At 46.9% G+C, this 26,396-nt stretch overlaps 1 protein-coding gene across 2 annotated transcripts in view; it reads left to right on the top strand.

The window, feature by feature from the left end:
* GAD1 (glutamate decarboxylase 1) overlaps positions 1–26,396 on the top strand; it is a 43,063-nt gene that overhangs the window by 1,790 nt on the left and 14,877 nt on the right. The window contains exons 2-7 of one of the 2 annotated variants that reach the window (XM_006083151.1): positions 113–256; positions 3,434–3,496; positions 8,763–8,921; positions 10,042–10,284; positions 18,613–18,703; positions 25,715–25,827. In XM_006083151.1, coding sequence (XP_006083213.1) covers positions 175–256; positions 3,434–3,496; positions 8,763–8,921; positions 10,042–10,284; positions 18,613–18,703; positions 25,715–25,827 — 751 coding nt within the window. In that variant the 5' untranslated portion in view covers positions 113–174. Of the gene's footprint in view, positions 1–112; positions 257–3,433; positions 3,497–8,762; positions 8,922–10,041; positions 10,285–18,612; positions 18,704–24,247; positions 24,440–25,714; positions 25,828–26,396 lie in introns of those variants that run through there. The other variant, XM_023743724.1, reaches the window with a different exon arrangement.

Here is a 26,396-nt window from a genome sequence, read left to right as displayed (position 1 = left end):
TCCCCGCAGCCGGGACTTCAGGGGGAGCGTCCGCGCCCCCCGGTCGCTCAGCCGCCTCCCGCGCGCCGGACCCCGCCAGCCCGCCCCGCACAGCTATCACTTCTCTTTACAGCCTATTCCTGCGCCTGACGGGCCGAGGACCCGGGCAGCAGAGGCCCCGGCACGACAGAGGCGATGGCGTCTTCGACCCCTTCTTCATCGGCTACCTCCTCGAACGCTGGAGCGGACCCCAATACTGCCAACCTGCGTCCCACAAGTAGGTCCTGCCCCGGGTTCCTAGCAAATCACTGCCGGGAAGAGGAGTGCTAGGACGGGAGGAGGCTCTGCTGGCGGAAAGGAAGGGGGAGAGCGAGGAAGGAGGCTGGAAAGAAATGGGGCCCCGTCCGCTCCCGGCAGGCCAGAGGTCACCAGCTGACTGGGCTGCGAGGCGATTTGGAGGCGCTGGAGAAGGGGGACCACGCCGTGTCCGAGTGGCAGCGATGGTTGAGGGCTAGGGCTTTGCTGCGAGAGAGGGGCGGGCGGCGAGCGCGTTGTTTTTGTTGTGTTGTGTGTGGTTTCTTGGCTTGGTGGGACGTCGGGGGTCAGGGTAGTGGGCGGTGTGAGGAGTCGAGAGTCTCAGCTGGAATAGAGTTTTCTGGCTCCGGTTTTCGTTAAGCCGAGATCTGACCCCTCCTTCCTTCCCCGCGCGCTGTGCTCCAAGTCTACAATCAGCGGAAACGTCGACGTTAATTGCAGCTTTTAGAAAACTCGGGGTCCCTAATTGCTCCAAATTTGCCTCTAGCTATTGACAAGTGAGGGAGAAGTCAAAGGCAAGGAAGGTGTATAAAATGGTTTGAGGTTGAGCCTGAACATTTTAGACAATTCATTACATCTCAGAGACGAGAAAGAAAAAAGAAAAAGGAGCGGGCAGCATCCTGAATGGCGCGAGCTGTCGAACCAGAAGGCCAGAAGGTTTGCCAGGGCGGGGGGAGAGAGCGCCGCTCTGTTTTCTCCCGGGCAGGAGACCTGTCTGCAATTGCGTGTCCTGAAGAGAGAGGAAGAAAGGGGGAACCGGTTCAAGGGCGGAGCGGGGGGGGGGGGGGGGTAAAGGGGGAGGGGGAGTTTATGCTTCCCCACTCCTAGTTCAGTTCTTCCATCCATTCCAGAATGCCTTTAATTCAGATTGATATCCCACTTTTTCTGTAGAGGCACGGGGATGAGAGAATTGTTTTTCCTTTTTCCCAATTTGGAATGAATGTGTCATCCCCAAATCCATCCAGCTCCAGATAGAACCACCCCCTGAGGGTGGCAGGGTCCTTGAGAGGGCTTATTGCTGCGCTTTTACGACACTTTCTATGCGCTTAAGGAAGCGTGGATGGTTTCCACCAGCGAAGATGGGGGATGTTATGGGGTAAAGCCCCCTCTCCATCCCCTTAGTGTTGCCACTGGCTCCGGCGCTGGAGGCCTTGTCTTAAGTCCTTAGGCTGCGTTCTAGTTCCCATTGCGGCTCCCTCTCCCCGCCCCCCCCCCCGCCCCCCCCGCAGGCTACAATTACCCACACAACAAAGAGGGGCTCGGGAGGGCCGCCAGCCCTGGCGGCACGTGAGTCTGGCACTGGCGGCGGAGCTGGCCGGAGCAGGCCGCGAGGAAAGCGAGGCCAGGCGCCTTTGTCTGCTGCTCTACCCTGGATGGATTTCTTTCCCAGCCCTCTCCACATTTCCTGCTCCCGCCCCTCTCCTGCTGGGGGCCCTTGTGTTCTTCCACCCTTGAGTCCTGCGCCCCCACCTCCGATGAGCTCCTACTTCCCTTCCCGGCTGCAGCCAGCCGTGGAGTGGCATGTGCCCAGCCCCGGGTCCGAACCCCAGTAGAAGCTCTGATCTGAGTTCGCATTGCCTGGCGCGACTGTAATCCGCCGAGTAGAGGGGAAATAGAAGAAGATTCCGCGGGGAAGTGCATGCACCTGTGGGGAGAACACCGTGGCGGGCCCCCAACAGCCAGCTGTGGCGGGAGCATCCCAGGCTGCACGCTGGGCTATCTACACTCTCAACCTCGGCTGCAGACACGTCCCCGCCCGCCCAGCTGGCTCGCTGCTCGGCCCCTGAGAGGTAGCCTTGCAGAATCTGCACCCCAGGACTCGCCTCTGCTCCAGCCACCCCTCCTCCTTGCTTTCCGCCACTTGCTGCTCTCTCATTTCCTCTACTTCCCTTTCCTTTCCTTTTACTGTTATTCCCAACTCTGAAAGACAGGGGGATAGGTCTGAACTCCAGCGCCCCAGCTGCCTGACCCTGGCAAACGCTTAGACTCTCTGAGCCTCGGTGCTTTTATCTGTAAAATGGGTCTTAGATGAACACTTCTCTTGTCTCACAGGGCGGCTATGAAAATTAGCCGCGGTGGTGTTTAAAGTGAAAGCACTTTATGGGCTTTTTACCTGCCAGGTATTAGCAGGGTTTGACTTTGGCACCGAGGTCATGTCTGCCTCACTGACCTGGAGCTGTTTCCTCTCCTCGCTGGGGCTGCGCTGGGCCTCAGTTCCATGGATTTCACTGTCCTGGTCGCAGTCTACCCTCGCCGGGGGCTGCAGGCACCGGCCAGAGCGGGGTGGGGTGGGAGTGGTGGGAGGAGTCTTGCTTTGAAGGATCCGAAGGGAATTCACGGGGGCTGGGCACCCCGGTGCTGCTGGCTGCAAGTTGAAACCCGAGGGCAGGATCGGCCCTGAGGAGTCTGATCATACAGCACCTCGTGGGTCCGCCGATGTGACAGGAGGACAGGTCCCTTCGCTATCTCCAGACCCCAGATGTCGAGGGAAGGGTTAATGGGGGGGGCGGGTTGGGAAGGGGGGCCGGGGATGAGGACCGGATGCGCACTATTGTCTTCCCGACTCCCCCGTCAGGCAGAAGAGCAGTCAAGCGAGTCCGATCATCTAGTCAAATACTATTTTTCACCCAATTAATTCCTGAACTCTTCCGCGACCCCATTTCATGCCAGTTTATTTTAAGCTGCCACTCGGCTGGAGACCCGCCAAGAAATTATGAGATGTGTTGGTCCCAGATGCCTCCGTGTTCCCTTTGCGGGCGGCTGTGGTCGCCTTTCGAGTCTTTGGGGCGGAGACCGAGGGCCAGGGCCAGGCGGGTGGGCACCGGGCAATGCGCGCTGCGGGGCTGGCCTTGTGCTCCTGGGATCCGCTGCCACCCGCGTCCGCCGCTCCCCGCGAGGGTCGCTCGGAGGCCGGCGGGGCGCTGGGGCGCGGCCTCTCGGAGACCCCGTTCTGTACCTGGACGTGGGAGCAGGACGCGAGTGTGCTGCCCACCGACCTGGCTCCGTGGTCCTTTCAGGAGAGAGCTTTGAACCAGGAGCTGTGGCCAAGCCCTGAGCCTCCTTCCCCAGAAAAACCTCTGCTCTCCACCCGCTCTCCCGTGGTCCGAGCCTCACTGATCGCCCCTCTCTTGCTTTCTAGCGTATGACACCTGGTGTGGCGTGGCCCATGGATGCACCAAAAAACTGGGGCTCAAGATTTGCGGTGAGTGAAGAGGCCGCCGGGGCCGGGCCAGGCGGCGCTGCGGGCGGCTTCGCGGGTTTAGGAGCGGGATGCACCTTCTAGGGGCTCCTGGCTGTGGGGTCCGGCGCTTACAGCCCGGAGGCGGCTCGGGGACGCGGCTCTAGGGCCGGGACTCTCCTCTGCCTGCTTCTGGCCTGGCCTGGCCTGGAGGGACTTTTCGGGCGCTTGTGACTGCGGGCCACCCGCCGCGTGTCTAGGTGCCAGCGCGTGAGCACAGCGCCCCCGCGCGGCGGCCCGGCGCCCAGGCCGCTCCGGCCCTCGCGCTCCGCCCGCGCGTCTGGAAGGTCGAGCAGAAAGGTGAACCGGCGGGCGTCACCCGAGAGCTGGCCCAAGGCGGCGGCACACACACCTCCCTTTCCCCTCTTTCCATCGTGCATGGAAAGCGGCCTCTCCGGGTGGAGATTTTCGCCCCGAGATGCCATAACATCCAGATTTCGTTCTCTGGGGCCTCGGAGGGCGAGAGAAAGGATTGCCTGCAGCCCCCGGTGGCCTGCCTGGGCGGATGGGGGCGGGAGGGGGGGTGCGGACGGCGCAGATCCGAGGGTTTGCCGAGCTTGCCCTTGAAGTGGAGGAGGGACGGGAAGGGAGCGGGCGAGGGCGGGGGGCCTCGGGAGGGAAAGGGGGAGTCGGGTGCAGTTTGCCAGAGAGAAAGGGAAATAGATCTGGGAACTGGAAAGGAGAAAGAACAGCTCTCTGGGGACGTGAAGGTCTGAAATGGAAACGCCCAAGGGATGTCATTTTTTTTAAAAAAGGGGAAAAAAAGGAGATTGTTCGAAGGGACACAGCCGAGTGGCTCCGGCTGAACAATGAGGATTTGCTTTCCTGGCTACAGTTCACCGTCTAAAATCGTTAGCCTTATCGGGCCAGAAAATACGGGCTTCCCCGGGCAGGGGGCGGAGCGGCGCGGGAGATGGACGAGGGGCTTATTAAGGGCCCATCCATCAGCTGCTGCTCGCGGAGATAGCGCGGGCCCCGCCGGGGGGCGAGCGGGTGCGAGCGGGGCCGGGTCCCCCGAGCTTCGCTGCGCCCCGGCCTCGGCCGGCGACAGCGGGTTGTTTATAGCAGCTTCTGGGAAGCACCCTCCCTCCCCCGCGGCGCCCGCCCTGCGTTGCTGGGGCTCTGCCCTCTGGATCCCGGGAGCAGCTCTGACGGTGAGGAAGGGTTGCTCCACCCCAGACCTAGCCATTTTCCAGGGAAAGCCCAGCCCCAGGGTTTGGCCCTCTCCCGGGCACGCTAGGCCGGTGGGGCGAGGCGGGGGGCCGGTCCCGGCGCGCAGCCGGCAGCAGCCGAGCTTTGTTCTATAAATAGTCCTCCCCTCCCCCCGCCGCCATTCCCGGCCTAATGGCCCGTTCCGCGCCGTGTCCCCTCGGCGAGGCGCTGGGCTCCAGCAGCCGTCATTGTCAGCGGTCGGGCAAGCAGAACTGAGGGCCGCTGTCCCCGCGGCCCTGGGCCGGCCCGTGGGCAGCCTTATCCGCCCCGTCCCCGCCTCCTGGCCTCGCCCGGGTCCTTCGGCCCTTCGAGTCTGCAGGAAAAGGTCTAAACGGCCCTTTGGGTCAAGGAGCTTCTCTGGGTCCAGGAATAGGGGCCCCCGAGTTTGCATCAACTTCGCCTGAGGGAGAGCCCCTGGGCATTGGGGGGGCCACCGTCCTTAGAGAGCTCTTCTCTGTTTCTACCCCCACCCCCAACAGTAATTTCAGGAAAGCTGAAACCCATCGGAGGCGGACAGGGCTGGTAGTCGTTAAGGGAAAATTGCCTTCTGCTAAAATGCATGCTCTTGGCACAACCGGTTAGGAGGCTTCACGTGAGGTTTGATTCTGAAAGGAAAGAAAAACGCCAGGAGGATTTCTTTTCCATACTTTGGGCCAACTCTGGCTTTCCATTTTCATCTAGTGGAGGCATAGTGCAATCTTTAGTTTTGACCTGAATCCACAGCCCCTTCCCCTCCCCCCACATAGACACCTCCACTCCCTTCATTCCAGATTTTCTGTGGCCTGAAGGTTGCCCTCCTAACCTGTCACCATTTGGGGTTGGTTTGATCTTTCACCTTAAAATAGCAGAGGGACTAATGGTCCTCCTCCCACCTCCTAATTCATTGCCCTGCTGCCCCCCCCAACTTCTTCAGTGCCTCACCAAGTTTCCACCCCACCCACTCTCCTACCCCCTTCCCTGGAACCCTCAGGAATGAGGCTGCAAGGAAGACCTGGGTCTCACCGGAGGTACCCTTAGCTCTGGAGGCAGAATCCCCTGGGGAAGAAATCCAAGTCTTGTCAAGAGGTAGAGATTGGGGTGGCTACAGGCATGGTGGCATGACTAAAAGAGGAGATGCAGCGAGCCCCGAAGTTCTGACTCTGGGCTCTGCTCCATCACTTATCTTTGCAGAGGTCTCAGACCAGCTGCCAGTTACAGCCCCTGTGCCCTTATTTAGCCTATGCAGTGTGTGTGTCTCTGTGTGTGTATGTTTGATTTTGTGTTAATTGCCAACTTTTAAACAGAGAGAGACTTCAAATACATTTTTGGCTTCTCTTGAAATAAAATAAAAGGTGTGAGTGGGGGGAGATCTGGCAGGGTACTTTTAGCCCATAGAAATCAGAACAAGAGTCCCTTCCTCTAGTTAAATGCAATCCATGCTACAGCTGGGGAGGAGAACAGAGCTGTTGGGCTTCAGGCCCAGTGCCCAGCTTGGCCATGTGCTTTTATGCCCTGTGCTACTCGCAGCCCCACTTGGAAACAACTGGCTCGTGTCAGGTACCCCCTAGTTCCCACACTTCCCCACTCACTGGGGCACCTAGACCTTTGAGTTTGGTGTCAGCATGTGGAACCATCAGCAGGATCTCCCCAGAGCCCAAAGGTGGAGTCGTGACAGGCTCACCTCGTGTCCTCAGCTTGAAGCTAGCCAGAGTGCTACAGCCTGACCAAAGCCACCTACAGCTTTGTCTTTCACTCTGTTTTGCCTCTTAAGAATGTTGAGCTGGGTTACTTTACACTAGATCCTCACCGCCAGGGTGTAGAGCAAGAGGGAATACAGTCTGCATCCGTCTCTGGGACTCCTTGCTACGCAGGGAAGTTGTCAACACACTGACCTCAATGTGACCCACCACCTGGCCATCCTTGCAGAAGCTCACAGCTCCTTCCAGAGCCTCTCAGAGCCCAGCGAGGCTCCCAGTATTTTAGAAAACAAATACCTTCCAAGAAATTGTTATTATAATAACAATATACAAAGTGTTTATATTATCAGATTAATGGTTTTTGCCACAAATTATAATGCAGTGTAAGTGTGCTAGTCATAAGACCACTTACAGGACTTATAGAAAATATGGATTCCTAGTGCACTCCAGGGAGGGTGGTCCAGGAATGGGATGCAGGTTTGAAGTTGTGTCACAGTTGTCACCTCTCAACCCCATCAGGACACCTCTGAGATTTAGAGATAACATTCAAAGCCCAAGTGGAGGTCCTAGGTCCTGCAGCTGCCCAGAGTAGAGACCGAAGGCTTTTCCCAGGAGTGGGTCAGAGCCAACCAGAGGTTAAGGACCTAAGAGTAGGATTTCAGCGGGCAGGACCTCACCTCCATTCTGCCACAGGGCAAATTTGGTCTTTTCAGCCTGGCAAATTCCACAGCTCCCTGTTCTGGGAGCAGGGCAGCAGTCTCTGAATTCAGGAGCCAGGCGACCCTGCATCTCTCTGGCAAGTGAGTTTTGGACTTTGGGGATTTGGAGGAGGAATTCAGAACTTAGGAGAAGAGGTGAGGGAAAGGATAAGACCCCCACCTTTATATCCAAGTGTAGAGCTCTGTTATACAGTACAGTGATTTTCAACCTTTGTCATTGCATGGCACACATAAACTAATTACTAAAATTCTGTGGCACACCAGAAAATACATTTTTTTTCTGATCTGCAAAAAAAAAAAAGAGAAGGGTATAATTCTGATTCATTCACACTGGACGGCTATTGTTGTGTTGGCTGTTGTCATTTTTTAATTTGACAATCTAAGGAAAAATGGGTCAATGCCCCTGACTAAATCACCAGGTATGGCATGTTTTAAAGATTCTGTGGCACACCGGTTGAAAGTCACTGCAGTGGTGTGTTTCACCTCTTCTGGTGTTCTTTCGGGCTTTAGCAGTAAGTTTACAAGATGCTGGGAACAATGAAGGGCCTGGTGCCTCTGCCTTCCTGTTCTTCCCTCCAAAAATAGACCCTACTCCTGTGTGTGGGAGGACTCTAATCACCCAGCCTTCCCCCTGCATCCCTCCTTCCTCTACCCAGCACCGCTGATGTGCAGTCCTGGGGAAGTAAAGTGGAATTCCTCAGATTAACTTGCCTCTTCTTGAACCTCCTGGGACTTTGCTCCAACCCTTCCTTGTGATGTAAGCGACTCCCCAAGGATTGTGGTATCTACAAAGACAGCTTTGGGGTCACCAAGAAGCGTAGAGCTCCCTTCCTCTTTTCAGTGTGGTGCATTCAGGCGAAGGACTAAGCCTGAGGCTAAATTGGAGGAGATGCTGAGGGGAGGTGGGGGCCTGCAGGCCCGAGCCCGGAGGGGTGTGGAGAGTCTCCAGCCCTTTCGGCTCAGCCTGCTTCTCTGGGAGAGATCCATTCCCTCGGAGGGGCAGAGGTGAGGCGCTTTGAATCCCACCCTGGGCTCAGAGTCTATCTCTGTGGAGTTCTTGGATGCCTTTCTAGCTTTATTACAGCCTTGGCTACCATCTGCCAAACTGTAAGCTCCTGGAGGGTAGGGGGTCTGTCTCATTTATCTTCAGAACAATTACACTTACATTCAACCTGTGAGCTGGACTTGGTGGCTGAGGAAAGCATCTTCCCTAGTCCCCACTGCTGGTCCTCACCCCCTCCCTCGGCTGCACAGCCCATAGACCCTGGGCTGGCAGTATCCTCTCCGATCGCGTCCTTCCCTTAAAAGCCCATCCTGGGGCTGGTTACTGGAGTGGAAGCTGTCCAATGGACTTAATTCTAAGTTCGCTGTCACGTTCGGAGATGAGAATGGGCTTTGCTCACTGTTTTTCTCTCTTGCATGACTGGGTCTGTGCCACTGATGACACTTGGCACTGCCCCTTCCCCGCCTGAAGGCAAGCAGTGCCAGAGCCCTTCTGTAGAAAACGCAGACAGCTTCTCTGGAGAAGTGAGAACCCTGCCTGCACAGTCAGCCTGGCTCAGAGCTGACCCTCTGAGGCTGGGGTTCAGTGCACCATCTCTGACCCAGCTTCTTGCGCTACAGGCTTCTTACAAAGGACCAACAGCCTGGAAGAGAAGAGCCGGCTGGTGAGCGCCTTCAAGGACAGGCAGGCCTCCAAGAACCTGATTTCCTGCGAGAACAGCGACAGGGATGGCCACTTCAGGCGCACAGAGACTGATTTCTCCAACCTGTTTGCTCGAGGTAGTCCCTCCCCACCCGTCCCTTACCCCCATTTCCCCAGAGCTATCCAGTAGGTTCTATTGCATTTCTTGACTTTTTCCTAAAATGTTACTTCTTTTACCAAAAATGTCATTACTTTTTCAACATTTGAATCCCTTTCCTTAGTGCCAGTCTTTATTGCTTTGGGAGCTGGATGAGGATAGTTAATAAAACAGTCCACTCTAACACTTCCAAGGATTAATATGGATTCCTAGAATATAGGAATATAGGTAATTCCCTTAATAGCATTTATCCTCCAAGGTTGGCAACAACAGTAAGAACCAAATCACACTGTGGGAAGCTGTGTGTCTGGACCTCATGCCAAAGTGCTGTCCCAAAACTCATTTTCCTTTTGGAGACCTTTCAGTATTTACTGTTGTCCCCCACATCACTGGTGCTTTCCCAGTCTCTCTCTCCCAAACAGCTCCAAGGTAAGTCCACCACCACCCTGTCCATTAACTCCCCACAAGCAGGAGTGACCAGACCAGAACAGTAAACAAGACTTTATTAAACCTCAGAGATAATCCAGGGAAGAGACACAAAGGATTACTCCTCTCACCTTCCTGAGTTCCATCTTCTAGTTACAGTTTTCTGTCTAAGGACATCACAAAGGACCACACTCTTCAAGGGAGACCTCAGCCTTTACCCACAGAGGCCTGACCCTCCGCCATCAGCAGATCAAGCACATCATGACACTAAATCAAAAGCCCAATGTCTGAATCAGATGTATAGGGACACGCATGGTACCAGGGGGGCAAGACAGAAGCCCCCTCCATCACAAACCTGACAGATGTCCGTTCAGCCTGCAAATGGCAGGCTGCTCACAGCTTCTCAAAGCTCTCCATTTCACTTATGAGCAGCCTAACTATCAGAAAGTCTGTGGACCCCCAGAAAGTGTGTGCAGAACTTCTGTGTATATGCTTATGTGTGATTTTCTGGGAAGATGGTACATCAGATTCTCAATGTGTATACGGGTACATATCCTGAAATGAAATTAGTCCTATAAGAGCTATCATGGCTGGTGCTAGGAATTTCTGGGCCTGGGAAGGGCAGATATGAGTCAAGTGATAACCACTCATTGGCTTTCCCCTCCCCTTCCCAGATCTGCTTCCAGCTAAGAACGGGGAGGAGCAAACTGTGCAATTCCTACTGGAGGTGGTGGACATACTCCTCAACTATGTCCGCAAGACGTTTGATCGCTCCACCAAGGTGCTGGACTTCCATCACCCACACCAGCTGCTGGAAGGCATGGAGGGCTTCAACTTGGAGCTCTCTGACCAACCTGAGTCCCTGGAGCAGATTCTGGTTGACTGCAGAGACACCCTGAAGTATGGGGTTCGCACAGGTAAGGGTGAGAGCCAGGTGGACATGCAGCAGCAAGCTTGCCCTACACCACACCCTCTTCAGTTGTGAGGATGTCAAACTCATGTGGAAGGAGAGCACAAACCTAGTGAGGGAAGGCAGCAACGTGCTCAGTGACCACACAGCCACCTCAGGCAGTGACAGTTAATGGAAGGCCCCAACCCTGGCAAAAGCCCATCATCATTTGTTGTTGTGAAAGTAGATTTAAAAGATATACAGTACATGGTACTCTGTCAGCTTCAGTATAAAGTTTTCATTCTTGGTTTTAAGCTATTCACACCCTAAAGAGAGCAGAAGGACCCATTTTCATGGCCATTTCATTCTGATAAATCCTGCTCTTGCCTGTCCCTGAAATTGGGGAGAATTGGGCCCATTTCTCTTCCTTTTTATATTAATTTCCTAAGGCTGCCATAACAAATTACCACAAACTGGGTGAATAAAACAGTAGAAACTTATTCTCTGTCAGTTCTGGAGGCCAGAAGTTTGAAATCAAGGTGTCTGCAGGGCCATGCTCTCTCTGAAGAATCTTGAGAAGGATCCATTCTTGCCTCTTCCAACTTCTGGTGGTTGTGGGTATTCCTTGACAGGTAGATGCATCACTCCAGTCTTTGCCTTCACTTTCACCTTCACATGGCATTCTCCCTGTGTATGTGTCAACATTTCTTCTTATAAGGACACCAATCTTTGGTCTAGGGTCCACCGCAATCCATTATGACCTCATCTTAACTTGATTACATTTGCAAAGAACCTATTTCCAAATAGTCACTCACCAGGAGTTAACACTTGAACATGTCTTTTTAAGGCACACAATTTAACCCACAACCCCTTCTATTGGCTAGACCAAAAAGTCTCACACACGTACACACACACACACACACACACACACACACACACGTACACACACACACACACACACACACACACACACTTCAAATTCTCTTTCTACCTCTGGAGTTTAAAACTTTGATTTTTTTTAAGAGTTTCTAGAGATTTCTTTATTTAACCATCACCTGGATATTTTTCTATTGATTCTTAGAGTGGAAGCGAGGGGGAGAGACAGAGAGAGAGAAACATCGATATGAGAGAGACACATCAATTGGTTGCCTCCCACATGAGCCTGCAACCAAGGTACATGCCCTTGACCAGAATTGAACCTGAGACCCTTCCATCCACAGGCCAATGCTCTATCCGCTGAGCCAAACCGGCTAGGGCTACCTCTGGAGTTTAGACACCCTAAATCACCAACTCCCATCTCAACAGGAAGCTCTAAAGGATCCCCTCTTGCCTCCTTTTCACGTTACACAAACCCTCTCTAATCAGCAATCCTGGCCAAAGTGGTTACTTTTCAGTTGCTTCAAGTTCAAGGACTTTTTGGATTTCTGCCTGTCTACGTCGAAGCCTGAGAGTTAAGCAGTGATTTCTTCTCTCTGCTATCGTTCCCCACTGCAGCCTGGCCCTCCTGAGCTCTTGGCAGATAGCTCTACAAGTATTGGCAATTCATAGTATAGTTGCCAACATATGGGGAGCTCCTGAGACCACAACTGGTAGCCTCTTGTTTTTTCTTCTTTTTCTCTCCTTCTCTTTCATTGTCCCTCTTACTCTTCCTAGTCGTTTGAACATATGACTGGGAAGGTTGGTGGAGATAGAGCTGAGTAAGGCTATGAGATGTCAAAAACAAAGTGTTAAAATGAAATAATGAGGCTGGCCAAAGAAGCATTTTTTTTTAAATAAAGAATCCCAAACAGCTTTTGAGGTCTGCCAACACCACTGGAATAAGTGTAACTTCCTTGAATAACTGTAGGGTGGACACGACTCAATTATATTACAAAGTCTGTGTTTCATTTTTAAAGAAAAGCACACTCATCAATTTAGTTACATCTCACCTTGGTATCTAATGGCTAACCCATTTCTGATGGAAATTAAGTAGTGTTATGTGGTTAGATTAAAAGAGTCAGAATTCTCTCTCCGTGTATATTTTAGCTTGACTTGCTTTGAACCAACATTTTTTATTTTGTCAGCTCACTCTAAATACACTTTCTCAGAGAGATGAGACCACATACTTTTCTCAGTAAAGCCCAAATAGTGTTGTCCCTTAAAGAAAAATACATGGATTTGTCATAAGGCAACCCCTATTGATGATAAAACTGAAGCATCATAGACTCCTTTTTAAAATTTTATTTTTCAATTATAGTTTATACTTAATATTATTTTGAATTAATTTAAGTATAGCATAATGGCTAGACAATTATATACTTTACACCAAGCATGTCAAACTCAAAGGCTAACATGGGCCAAATAAATGAGGCATGCAGCCCGCAGGCCACAAGTTTGACATGCTTGCTTTACATAGCAGTACCCCTGATTTTTCCAGTACCTACCTGGCACTGTACATAGTTATTGCAATGTTATTGACTATATTCCCTATGCTGTACTTTATATGCCCGTGACTATTCTGTAATTACCAATATGTACTTCTCAATCCCCCCCACCTTTTTCACCCAGCCCTCCCCCCTTACCTTCTGGCAATCATCAGTCCATTCTCTGTATCTATGAGTCTGTTTTTATTGTGTTTGTTCATTTACTTTGTTCTTTAGATTTCACATATAAGTGAAATCATGGTATTTGTCTTTCTCTGTCTCACTTATTTCACTTAGCATAATATCCTCTAGGTCCATCCATGCTGTAGCATATGGTAAGATTTCATTGTTTTTTTATGGCTGAGTAATATTCCATTATATATACGTGCCACACTCCTTTATCCACTTGTCCATTGATGGGCATTTGGGTTGCTTTCATGTCTTGGCTATTGTAAATAATGCTGCAGTGAACATAGGGGTGCATTTAGTTTTTAGAATTAGTGTTTTAAGTTTCTTTGGATATATATCCAGAAGTGGAATCACTGGGTCATAGGGCAGTTCCATTTTTAATTTTTTAAGGACCCTCCCTATTGTTTTCCACAATGGCTGCATCAGTCTGCATTCCCACCAGCAGTGCATGAGGGCTCCCTTTTCTTCACATCCTCACCAACACTTGTTGTTTGTGGATTTATTGATGATAGCCATTCTGGCAGGTGTGACATGATATCTCATGTTGTTTTAATTTGCATTTCTCTGCTGATAAGTGATGTTGAGCATCTTTTCATATGTCTATTGGCCATCCACATATCCTCTTGGAGAAGTATCTATTCAGGTCCTCTGCCCACTGTTCAATTGGATTGCCTGGGGGGTTTTTTTGGTGTTGAGTTGTATGAGTTCTGTATAAATTGTGGATATTAACCCCTTATTGAATGTATCTCCTACCATTCAGTAGGTTGTCTTTTAATTTTGTTGATGGTTTTCCTTTGCTGTGCAAAAACTTTTTAGTTTGATGTACTCCCATTTGTTTCTTTTTATTTTGTTTCCCTTGCCCAAGGAGTTATGGCAGAAAAAATACTGCTAAGAGAAATGTCAGAGATTTTCTGCCTATGTTTTCTTCTAGAAGATTTATGGTTTTGAGTCTTATATTTAAGTCTTTAATTCATTTGAAGTTTATCCTTGTATATGATATAAAAAGGTGGCCTAGTTTCCTTATTTTGCATGTATCAGCCCAGTTTTCCCAACACCATATATTGAATAGGCTGTCTTTACCCCATTGCATGTTCTTGCCTCCTTTGTCATATATTATTGGACCGTATAGATATGGGTTTATTTCTGGGCTCTGAAGCATGGACTTTTATTAGTTCAGTGTATGAATTCACTTAGATATCCACCCTGTAGCCATTCATCCCTGTTCTTCAGAGCAGCTTCTGGGAACAGGTATTTGCATCTTTAGAGTTTACTATCTTCCAGGCAGTGTGAAGCCTTCTGCTGAATCTCAGGGTATTGACCCTGGCAAAGTGTACTGTGGCTGCCATGTGAAAACAGCTTCTGGACGCTGGTCTCTAACACAGAGGTAGATATCAAAGCAACAGGGTAAACCCCACAGGTAGCTACACACAGAAGATATTTTATTCTTTTAAAAGGGATATTAATGCTCAGCCAAAATAATGAATTGGGGTTTGGGTTTATTTTAATTTATTTTTAGAGAGAGAGGAAGGGAGAGAGAGAAACATCAGTGTGAGAGCAAAACATGGATCGGCTGCCTCCTGCACGTCCCTCACCAGGAATCGAACCGGCAACCCTTCAGGGCATGGAATAATGCTCAACCAACTGAGCCACATCAGTCAGGGCATGAATTGGGTTTTAATAGTGAAAACATGCTGATCTGGGTACACTCTGTGAAGGGTGATGATGGCATTTGGAGATTTCTCTACAAATTAACAAAAGACTTCTGAAAAAAGGACCAGTATATGTAGATTGTCCATGAGACAGATAGATGCTAATCAGCCCTCAGTCACAGTAAATATGTAGAATTCCTTAATTTTTCTTTTTAACTTTTTATTATGGAAAATGTTAAACTTATACAAAAGTAGAGTAGTATAATGAGCCCTGTATACCCAACACCCAGCTTCAACCATTATTAGCTACTGCCAATTTTGTTAACCTATACCCTCCACCCCCCGCCCATGGTCTCCTCTTCTATATTATATGAAAGCACATCCCTGGCATAATAGTATTTTATCCATAACCTAGGGGCCCAGTGCACGAATTCGTGCACCTTGAACTGTGGGCCACAAGGCTGCAGTGGGCACAGCGGCAGTCTCAGCCCATCCTCTGCACCCCCGCCCAGCCCCTCCCACCGTGGCCCCCAATCCCCTGTCTGCTGGCAGCTCCACTCCCACTGCCACTACTCCTACCCACTGACAGCGCCAGCCCCGCCTGCACCTGCTGCTGCCCCAATTGCCCCTCAGGAGCAGGGGGAGGTGGAAAAGCCCTCAGGGGTGATTGAGGCTGGCAGCCGCTGCTCACACCCACTGATAGCACCAAGTGATCAGGACCGGCACCAGGCGCCGGCAGTGGATGCAAGCAGGGCCATCGCCAGCAGCGGGTGTGAGAGGTGGCTGCTGTCCCCGATCGCCCCTCAGGACAGGGGGAGGGGGAGAAGCCCTGAGGGGCAATCCGGGCTGCAGCTGCTTCTCACACCCGCTGACGGTGCCGAGTGATCAGGGCTGATGCCGGGCACCAGCAGAGGTGTGAGCGGGGCCAGCGCCAGCCGCAGGTGCGAGTGTCTGGCAGGAATGGAGCACGCGGGAGCAAAGAATTTTCAGTAACCACCAGAGGCTTGCCCAGATGACAGCAACCGGCGCCCCGCCTTGGTCTGGCACCCCCACTCACCTGCTCCACCATCCTGCTGCAGCCAATGCCCACCATGTTTCACGCTCTGCCACCTGCTGCTGACGCCTGCCATAATCCGCGCACGCCCCCTGGTGGTCAGCGCACATCATAGCAACCGGTTGTTCGGTTGTTCCGCCGTTCAGTCTATTTGCATATTAGGGTTTTATAATAGAGATATTTTTCACCATCAAGGGCTCTTTAAACAAAAATAATCACATATCATTATTATATCCAAAACCCCACAACATTTATAGTTCCTTAATATCAAATATTCAGTCAGTGTTCAAATTTTCAATGTCTCATGGAAGTCAGAAATGTTTTGTTTTGTTATATTTCATTTAAGTCAGAACCCAAATAAGTGCCTCACATTGCAATTGTTTGATATGTCTCATAATCAAAGTAGATTTTCCCTTCCAGCTCTCTTTTTCTTTCTTGAAGCTTATTTGTTCAAAAATAAAACTTGAACTTTAAGAAATTACTTTTTTCTCCCACTCTCTGACTCCAGGCCATGTGTAGCACATCACCATATTTGTCATCTGTTATTTTCATTGACTGTAGAGAATTGAAATTGAAATTTAAACTGGGTCATTTTGTTACTTGATTTAAATTCTCATATGAGATTTTGGGGGCATAAGGCTGTAACCATAAGAGAAAACTAAGGTTTTACTTACTTTTGTGTCCTTTATATTTTAATGGAAATGAGATGCTGTTTCACTTTTATTTGAGGTCATTTCTGTCATTCATCTTTGACCATCTTTTGTCTCTGCCAGCCAGGCCATGAGGTTTTGAGACATTGTCAAATAGTGTGATTGAATTTATTTATGACTCAGTCCTATTTAAAATGAAAGGTTTGTTGTTAAAAGTTTTTAAATGGGTATCACATGTGTTTGTATTTGTTTGTTCGTTTGTTTGTTTGTTTTTAATACTTACCCAAGGATATGTTTTTCATTGATGAGAAAGAGAGAGAGAGATGGAGTGGGAGAGAGACAGAAAGAAAAATTGATGTGAGAGAGTGACATCTATCTATTGCTCCCACCCCCCATCTGCCTTTACTGGGTATGGAATCCACAACCTGGGTATGTGCCCTGATTGAGAATCAAACCTGAGACCCTTCTGTGCACTGGAGGACTCTCTAACCAACTGCACCATACTGGCCAGGGCTATCACATGTATTTTTAAATGAATTTCAACAAAATTATGTTGCAGGAGATCTCATAGATTCTGATGATACTGAGCAAAGCAGAGTGAAATGGGCTAGTTTAAACTATTTAGGGTAGTCTACCCGAATGTCTAGAATCTGGCCCCATACTTACACTAGGCTTAATGTTTATGCTTCTTTTATTTTTTCTAAAGATCAGTATTATTTTCTGAGTACTGTTGAGATGCAGGGATTGGACTATTCTGATAGGCAGTAATAGTCGAATGTTCATGTTAACCGATGTCACCCCAATACATTTAATAAATATATGTTAAATAAAAGAAGTAATAGTCCAGATGTTCTGAATGAGTCCCCATCACATGGGAGAAAGAACAGACATTCTCAGAGAGGGGGCTTAGAGGAGGAACCGCCAAACTCTAGCTTTCTGACAGTTATTTCAGAGGCAAAAGCAATTTCCACTGGAAACACAGCAGTCAGCATATCTTTCTAACACCAGTTCCCTGTCACGTACCTCTAGATAATCTATCGCGTTGACTCCTTTGGGACAGCCAAGCCTAGCCTGCTGATGTGGGCTTGAGTTTTTGCGTGAATGCCAAGTTGTCCAAAACTTGGCAGCAATCCTGAAATTGCTGAGAACAAAGCCTGTGAAAGCCTACTCTGGGTTGCAAAGGACTTTAATGTTTAATAATAATAACAATTATTTTACCAACAACTCAATGAGTGAATGAGGCTGTGTCCACTCCTGTCTCACAGAGGAGAGGCCAGGTCATCTCAGCAGTAAATTTAGTTTAACATCCACGTGACTATATGTAGGCAAACACACCAATGCTTGGTGCCATATTTGACTGACACAGAGACCCAGAGAGTGATGGTATGCCCTCGGCATCAGCATCATAGCTGGCACCTGCCTGGGCTTGGTTTGGTCCACAGAGCCACAAACACTCTCTGAGGCCTGCAGCCTCTCCTCCATTAGTAAACCTTGATTTGGGGATTAAATCCTTGAGATGTTAAATTAAAATTTGAGCCCTGGCCAGTGTTGTTCAGTGGTTAGTGTGTTGGCCCGTGCACCAAAGGGTCGTGGGTTTGATTCCTGGGTTGCAGGTTCCATCCCAGCGCGGTCGGTGTGTGTTCGGGAGGCAACCAATCAATGCGTCTCTCTCACATCGATGTTTCTCTCTCTCTGCCTTCTTCCCTTCCTCCTATTCTCCCTCCTTCCCTCCCTTCCCCCCACCTTCCACTCTCTCTAAAAATCAATGGAAAAAATATCCTTGGATGAGGATTAACAAAACAAAAAAATTTAAAGGTTGAAACATTTATGAGAAAAATCAGGACCATACATCCTAATTTGTAATTTAAAAAATAAATACAACAAGCCCTAGCCGGTTTGGCTCAGTGCATAGAGCATCGGCCTGCAGACTGAAAGGTCTGGGTTCGATTCTGGTCAAGGACACATGCACAGGTTGCAGGCTCAGTCCCCAATGTGGAACATGCAGGAGGCAGCCGATCAATGATTCTCTCTCATCATTGATGTTTCTATCTCTCTCTCCCTCTCCCTTCCTCTCTGAAATCAATAAAAAATATATTTTTAAAAATAAATACAATAAGAATTTCATCTGGAAATTAAGATATTGGAAAGATTATTGGTTTCATGACATTGGATTTTTTAAAATTTAAAAGCATTATGCTTTAGAAACATATAAATTTGGGGGACAGCATTCATGGTAAAAGTTGGTATAGGGTGAGTCAACCTGCTCTTCCTTCTCCATATCCTTGGGCAGCCCTATTAGACCACTGGGATGGAGGCCCCATCTGTGAGGCCTGGGAGAGCAGGCTTTTGCTTGGAAGGTAGCTTGAAGAATCTGGGTTTGCTTTGATGCCTGCCTGTTACTTTCCTCTCTAGGTCATCCTCGATTTTTCAACCAGCTCTCCACTGGACTGGATATCATTGGATTAGCTGGTGAATGGCTGACATCAACTGCCAACACCAACATGTAAGTCCTTCTTATTATTTTCATATAAACAACCATGATGTATGATTATGGCTTCTTACTTTAAAATTTCAATTCCAGTGACTCTAATAATCTATTACAGTTACCCTCGTCATCTTTTATCTTTAAATATTTTAGGTTTATCACCTTATAAATCTAGTAGGTTTATACTGATAATAGTGGATAATAGATGAACTATTTTTTAATTGAATGATGCAATTTAATAAAAGCATAGTTATAAGAAAGAATAACTCTGGCTTTCAAAATTTACTGCGAATTTCCATATATCTTAATGATGTATCTAAAGAGGTCATGTTGTAGAGTATGATCTTGGTCCATTTTCCCATCCAAGCATATTGATCCTTATATTTCAGTTGTATTTCCTTTATAGTTAAAGCTGTCATAAATTCACAAACTAATTTGATCAACCTATTGTTAAGTAAAAATTCCAAAACAAAATTCAGTTGGTAGTGATACATTCCTTTTAAAATCATTGTTTGTTTCTGAATTTGCTTTTTCCCCATACTTGTTTGAGTAGGTGAACCCTTTGTTTGTTTCTAAGTTCTTGTATATTTATATGAAACTGACTCTAAGGTCCTGGGTGGGGGGGAGGGTGCATGTGCTTCCTGGGTGGACTTCTGGTAATCACCTCACAGTTTCCTCTACATCAGCGGTTCTCAACCTGTGGGTCGCGACCCCTTTGGCGGTCAAACAACCCTTTCACAGGGGTCGCCTAAGACCATCCTGCATATTACATTACAATTCATAACAGTAGCAACATTACAGTTATGAAGTAGCAACGAAAATAATTTTATGGTTGGGTCACAACATGAGGAACTGTATTTAAAGGGCCAGAAGGTTGAGAACCACTGCTCTACATACACATTACCTTGTCAGAGACAAGGACCGGTGGTCAGTTGATGTAGTGTCAGCATAGCCTCCTGAGTACTGTCTTTCCTCTCAACACTATGATTATGCTTTACCACCATCTATGCACCTAAACAATGGCACCACATTCTGTTAAAGTATCCAGGAGAAATAATGAAACAAATTTTTCACAATAATTTTAAAATAACTACATAAGAATTACATGGGTTTTAGTAACTATGGAACTATTTAAAAAATAATCCTCCACTTTTTAAGTTCATGGTAAAGTAGATTTGAAAAATAAATTTAGGTAAAATGGTGGTATTATTTAAAATGAGAAATTCCATCAGACATTAAGATAGAGTGTAAGTTGTTAAAGTCCAAGGTACTCTATTTTTCTCCCAGCCATGAAACCTGAACGGGCACTTTAAAATTACTTACTGAGTCGTGTGTGTTCCAAAGCGGTTTAATGCTGTGACTCAAAATACTTAACTCCATTCAGAAAAGTTTCTATTAATTAAAGATTCTTGCTTTGTTAGCTAATTTAAGACAACAATGACAAATTTTTGAAAAGCAAACGTGACAGGTGAAGCCTTTCATGCTAAAAGGCTTAAAAGATTAAATTGATTAAAATTGAAAATGGTTTTTACGCTCCCTGCTCGCAAGTCATGGTTAACTTCACGGAGTGTCCATGTTGAATCGCTGAGGCTGCAAAGGGCAGAGAGGAATTCGGGTCAAAGAAATAAATAATTGCTGGTATCTTGTCTTTTTACTGTGTTATGATTTGTGAGGTAAAAATGTATCAGCAAGCACAGACATCATGATATACTCATAACTTGAAAAGATACTAACGCTTAATTGGAGCATTTCACACTAATGAACAATTTTAATTAGAAAGTATAGCTTTAAAAAAACTTCAGTGTGGCTCAGTGGTTTATCGTCAACCTGTGAACCAGGTCACGATTCGATTCTGGTCAGGGCACATTGTTGGATTGCTGTCTCAATCCCCAGTGGGGGGCATGCAGGAGGCAGCCGGTCAATGATTCTCTCTCATCATTGATGTTTCTATCTCTCTCTCCCTCTCCCTCTCTGAAATCAATAAAAAAATATTTTTTAAAAAAACTTAACTTTTTGGAAAATAAGTAAGAAAAATAGAGTAAGAGCTACATATCTATTAAGGCCTAAATACCCTTATTAATATAGGCCCTGTATTCACCCAGCATGTTTAAGTGTGTATTCTGTAGGCCTCTCAGCTGCAATTTCCTAATATATAGCCCAATCTCAAGGTAAATAAAAGGAACTCACCCCTTTGAGCCATTTATGACCAGATAGTCTCCTGAACGGCTTTTCTTCAACCAGAGAGTTCTCAAACTCTCCTTGTTTGTATGGCTTCATAAAAATCAAAGCCCCTTATTCTTCCCTTAGTGCAGCTCAGCCATGAAACACTAAAATATGTCCCAGCCATCTGAGGTCAAGGCCAGTCCAACCACATGGCACATAGTAATTGCAGCTGTACTGAACAAAGGATATTTATAAAATATGATCCGATTCCAACAGATCGATAGAGAAGGTTATTTAAAAGAGTGAAATAGCTTCTGTCAGTTGGAGACAAGGCATTGTCTGAAGAAGGCATAACTATTATCTAGAAATTATTCTAAGCCAGTTCCCCTGGAAGATCATGAAATGTAGCAGCGCTGTCGGGAGCTTATGCAGAAATGTGCTCCCTGTGACAGTTTCTCCTCCAACTGGGAACAGTGTCCAAATCAGCCTGAGAAAGAAGAGCAAAAGGCTCTTTCTTTGGCAGAGTAGGAATTAGTGATATACTCATTTTTTTTTACCGTGCTATCATTAAGTGTGGGTAGCACTGGTAATAGGAAATAGTGACTGTATTCCTCAGCATAGTCTTTTTAAAAGAAATGTCCAATATCCAAATGCAAGTGACAAAGTGTGAGGTATCAGGCTGCTGGAATAAAAAGCACATTTATGTGGATGCATTTATACTTGCCTGTGCATATATCTTGGAGTTGTATTCTTCCAAGCGAGGACCCAGTGAAGATCCAAAGAAAACTTCACAAATGTACACATACAACTCTCTCCTTCCAAAAACAGGGTCACCAACCACAACAGTGCAGGTCGACTTGTGCCCACGTGTACACAGCAGCCTGCCCACAAGTAACTGAGCACCATACATAATCTTTATGGGGAGACCTATCCCAGCCCTTTGTTCTGAGGCTAGGATTTCAATTATCTAGTGCTCTGTTTTCATAGAAATTACGCAGGAGGAATTTTCTAGGGGAGTTATCAGTCATTTAACACTGGGCAGAGTGTGAGAGCCTGCAGGAAGCCGTTCTTGTTTGTCATACAAAAGCAGATGTGATACAAAGGACTGGGGATTCTGACTCTGAAACTAACTGTGAGAGCTTAAAGCAAGTCGCTGAATTTCTCTGAACCTCATTTTCTTCTTCGGGAAAGTGGGGGATAATAATACCCATCCTAGAGGGTGGTTCTGAAAACTGAAAATGGCACCAGATTCAGTGCCCCGTGTATCCAAGGTGCAGGGCACAGGCACACACTGAGGAAAGGAAGTCCACCCTGCAGGTGCTGTTGTCATTCAAGACCCTCCCTTCAGCTTTTCGGCTCTTTTGTTTCTGTCTCTCATCCTCTCTGGACACCAGAGGGCTCACTAAGCTCCTCCCAGATGTGTTTGCTCTGAAGGTGAAGATAGGCCACCTGCCACCGCTGTAAGGAGGGGAGATCTAAGAGGAGTGTCAAGATGGTCAACGTAGAGAGTTATTTCTTTCTCTCACTAAAGAAGTTTCCAATTTGGCAGTCACCAGGGATCTGGATTCCTTGTGCCTTTTTCATCCCTATTGTAGCACGTGGCTCATGTCCTCAGAGTCAGTCACACGATGGCGCAGGCTGGCTGCTGGAGCTCTGGTATTGCATCCCTGCTTCAGACCTCAGGGAGGATGGAAGGAGAGGGAGAGAAGGAGGAAGGGTCAAAGGGGAACACACTCTTTCCTTCCAAGAAACTTTGTAAGTGCCACACATTTCCCACAGCTTCTCTTTAGCCAGAACTTAGCCCCATAGCCACACTAGGGAGGCTAGGAAGTGTAGTCTCTGATCTGGGTGAATTGTCATCCCAAATGAAATGGAATGAAGCAAGAGAAGATTGATACTGGTTAGCAACCAGCAGATTCTGCCACAGAGAAATGTAGCTTCTTAAGCAATTTACCTGGGTTCTGAGTGAATCCCTCTGGGAAGGTGAGTTGAGCCACACAAAAAGGGCTGACTCACTACTCTACTCAGAATGTAGAAAAGCCTAGAAGTCTCCTTCAGTGTCATCCATGACTGTTCTACATCCTTACTTCCAATCTCATGTTCTTATGCTTCAACTCAGAGCTTTTTGCAGGTTTAGTTTCTTGTTCTCTGATTCTGAAATATGATCTTGTACTCTAACTGTAGCATCTAACCAGCTTCTTCTGAATCCATATTTGACCTCTGATATCTCGACTTTCTCTTCTTTCATCTGTCATTTAGGGAAGGGGTACCTAACCTGGAGTCCAGGTTGCAAGAGGGGTGTCTCCTACAATTGTATATCAAATGATGTGTGTCCTCATTTTCTTCCTGGGAAGAGGGGCTATGGCTTTCCGAGGAGTCCTAAAGGGGTCTGTGGCCCCAATTAAGTTAAGAATCACTGCTGAAGGGTGAACTTCAAGGCCTTCTATAAGGTTTTGGGTGCAGGCAGACAACCAGTTGTAAAGATGGCCCAGTGGGAAGGTAGGGTCACAGAAATGTCAGAAACAGGGAGCACCATGTCAGCCCATTTGACAGGCCTGGCTGAGGATCAACAGTCGTGAGCCAACCTATCTACTAGTACTTCTAAGAGAGGACATCAGGACTAATAATCAAGATTAGCATGATAGTAGCTATGAAATAACTGGTCCTTAAGACCCAGGCAGGAACTGTCAAACAGGATGCATCTAAGGCCAAGAACCTATGCTGGATTCATCCTCGTAAGCTTCTTCCTCAAGGTTGGGAGTGGTGTCTTATAACACATTTGTCTCCTCAGTACGGAAGATGCTACCTGGCAGAGAATAGTCATTCAGTAAGCATTTGTTGAACAGAACCGAAAGAAAGGTTTCTGAATTGAGAACCTGGCACAAATAAGGAACCTGAAAAGGATAAGATCAGATAGTCTCATGATCAAACTCTCTAGACTCTTTTTCTTCCAGTCCTGAGAGTAGTGGTCTTGTTCCTTCCTGGTCCTTGAGTAGGAAGACGAATTCTAAGACTAAACCGGGGGCCTAAATTGATACAAATCATGAAGTGGACCAAACCCCGGCCTTCAGCCCCTCCCTTCTCCCTTCCCCATGTGGTTCCTGCCTGACCATCTAACACTGACTTGATTCCAACTCAGCTTCCATCCAATCCTCGGTAAGGCTCTGATACTATTGTATATGATTCCATGTTCCTTGCCTATTGTGACATTCCAACACACACAATGCCACCAGTACCTATTCACCATGCAAACATGATTGCTATGCCAACATTTCCAAAAGTCAATGGCACTATTAGCACATTTGTTCAAGAATGGTGAGCACATCATGAGTTTGACTCTTGGTACACTCAGCAGCACAGGCTAAACCAGGAATCCTTCTCTTCTTCTTCCTTTATCAGGCCATCAGACATGAGGGAGTGTTGGTTGCTACGGTGATGGGGCTCAGAGAGAACCAAAGCATGATTGTGAACTCCAGAGGTGATGGTAACGGAACACATGATTTCCAAGGGTCTTCCTCCTAAATTTCAAGTTCCTACTAAGGAAAATAGACATATTCTTTTTATTTTGGAAACAAAATTCTTCTACCAACAGATATAGCCTGAGGGTCCTCCAGGATCTTTTTGTTCTCTTTTACAGCTGTGTGATTAATTTGATGGCTTTTTTCTCCATGATTAAAACTTAGTAGCTTCACCTGTGTCTTATATGCAACCATTGTTATCTCATCCTTGCAAATAGCTTTTCTAAATCATTAAGCCAGTAAGAATTTCCATTAGTTCTCAGCATTGGCATTCAGCTCAAACACCCTACCCAATGATTAAGTTTCCCCTATCACTCAGCTGAGTCAATCTAGGCATCTCTCTTCAGTGAGCATGGTCACAGACTCCAGTGCTTGAGAGGGTCAATCCAAAGGAAGAAAGACAGAGAGCCTCAGAGCCGATAAATGTCTTTTTGTTTTCTGGCTCAATTTTCTGTGGATGCACCTTCTTGGATGTCTCCTAAGTCCTATACTTGGCACCATGATCTTGTTTCAATGACTTGTCTGCCAGACCGTGCCCTGTTTTGAATTGCTTTGAGAAGAGCATGGCCTGCTGCTTTTAAATCAGTTTGTTAGAAGACAAAGCTAACCTACCAGGATATCTAATGCCCATAGTTAGCTGTTTATGCCAATTGACCATCTTCTTGTTATTTATAATTGGTAATTAGAAAATCATCGCTTATAATTATTCTTGACCGATATCAACTTCAGAGAACTATGGAAACGTAGCTGTCCTTGGGTGTTCTCAGTAGAAAAACCATGTAGGTAATTAAATTGAGATCTTTAAAACCTGGGTCAATATTTCCAATTATCTTCACAGTTAGCTTCCAGATGTTTACGTTGTTTTTTAAAAGATAGAGTTTGGCTCTGGGCTTTATAGATTCTACAAGTGTGAAATTGGCAGTCAAGGTGTGTCTTTTTTTAATGTTGCAAATCAATTTTATATGAATGTTAGGATACATTTTTTTCAATTAATATTTGCATCATGCTACAATCTCAGAGGAGAAAGGAACCCAGAAAAGTAATTTTCTTTCATTCTTTTTCTCTGGGTGAACCACACTAAAGACATTCCATTTAGATAAGAATATATTTTGTTGGTGAAAAATCATAGGGCAGGCACTTCAACCACCTCTTTTGGTAACACAGACTGGTTTCTGACATTTTATGATTGGTGACCTAATGCATTCCCAGGAAATGAATTGTTTTAGTGGTTTTGAACCTCTTTTTTTTTTTCTTAGATCCCAAGTACAAATATTAAAACAGTCATCTGTGTTATTCAAATAAGTGGTTGACTTCTTTATTTTCATTCATTTTTTTACCACTGTTCCAGGTTTACTTATGAAATTGCTCCAGTGTTTGTCCTCATGGAGCAAATAACGCTTAAGAAGATGAGAGAGATAGTTGGATGGTCAAATAAAGATGGTGATGGGATATTTTCTCCTGGTAAGTTTCTGTTCTGTTTCCCAGACTCTCCTACAGGTTTGTAGTATGGATCCTTAGGACCCTTTTGAGAATAGTTACCACAGGGAAGAATAATGACTTTTAAAGATTTCTTTTTTTTTTTTTTTTTGGATACTCTGCCTTTCTATCTTTGTCAGGGTGAAGGCTAGCAACAATGCTACCTTCTGTGTATACTAACCAACAAAAGCAGTGCCTAAACCTGTCCAAACTGAGAAAGATTGTGTCTAAATTATGCTAAATAATTCGTTTGTCAACAATGGTTTGATTAAGCTGAGGATAAATAAATCAAGGTTGTCAACTGACTAATCAATTTCTGCCAAAATAGTTTATCTACTTTGATCTCTAGTTCAAAGGATACAATAAAAATTTTAAAAACAAGGACAGGAAGGAAGGTAGGAAGGAGTTTGGGATGGTGTCAGATACAGTGTGATTGTATTCAAGTGGAAAAGTAATAAGAATTACACTTGTCCAGGCAATTCAAGCGAACCACCAATTTGCCTGTTTAATTGTCAGGTAATTGATGCAAAAGCAATTCGTTTGTGTTGGCCAGA

The sequence above is a fragment of the Myotis lucifugus genome, unplaced genomic scaffold (genome assembly GCF_000147115.1).
Source record: "Myotis lucifugus unplaced genomic scaffold, Myoluc2.0 scaffold_5, whole genome shotgun sequence".
NCBI classification, from domain to species: domain Eukaryota; kingdom Metazoa; phylum Chordata; class Mammalia; order Chiroptera; family Vespertilionidae; genus Myotis; species Myotis lucifugus.
This window is presented reverse-complemented; position numbering and strand designations above follow the sequence as displayed.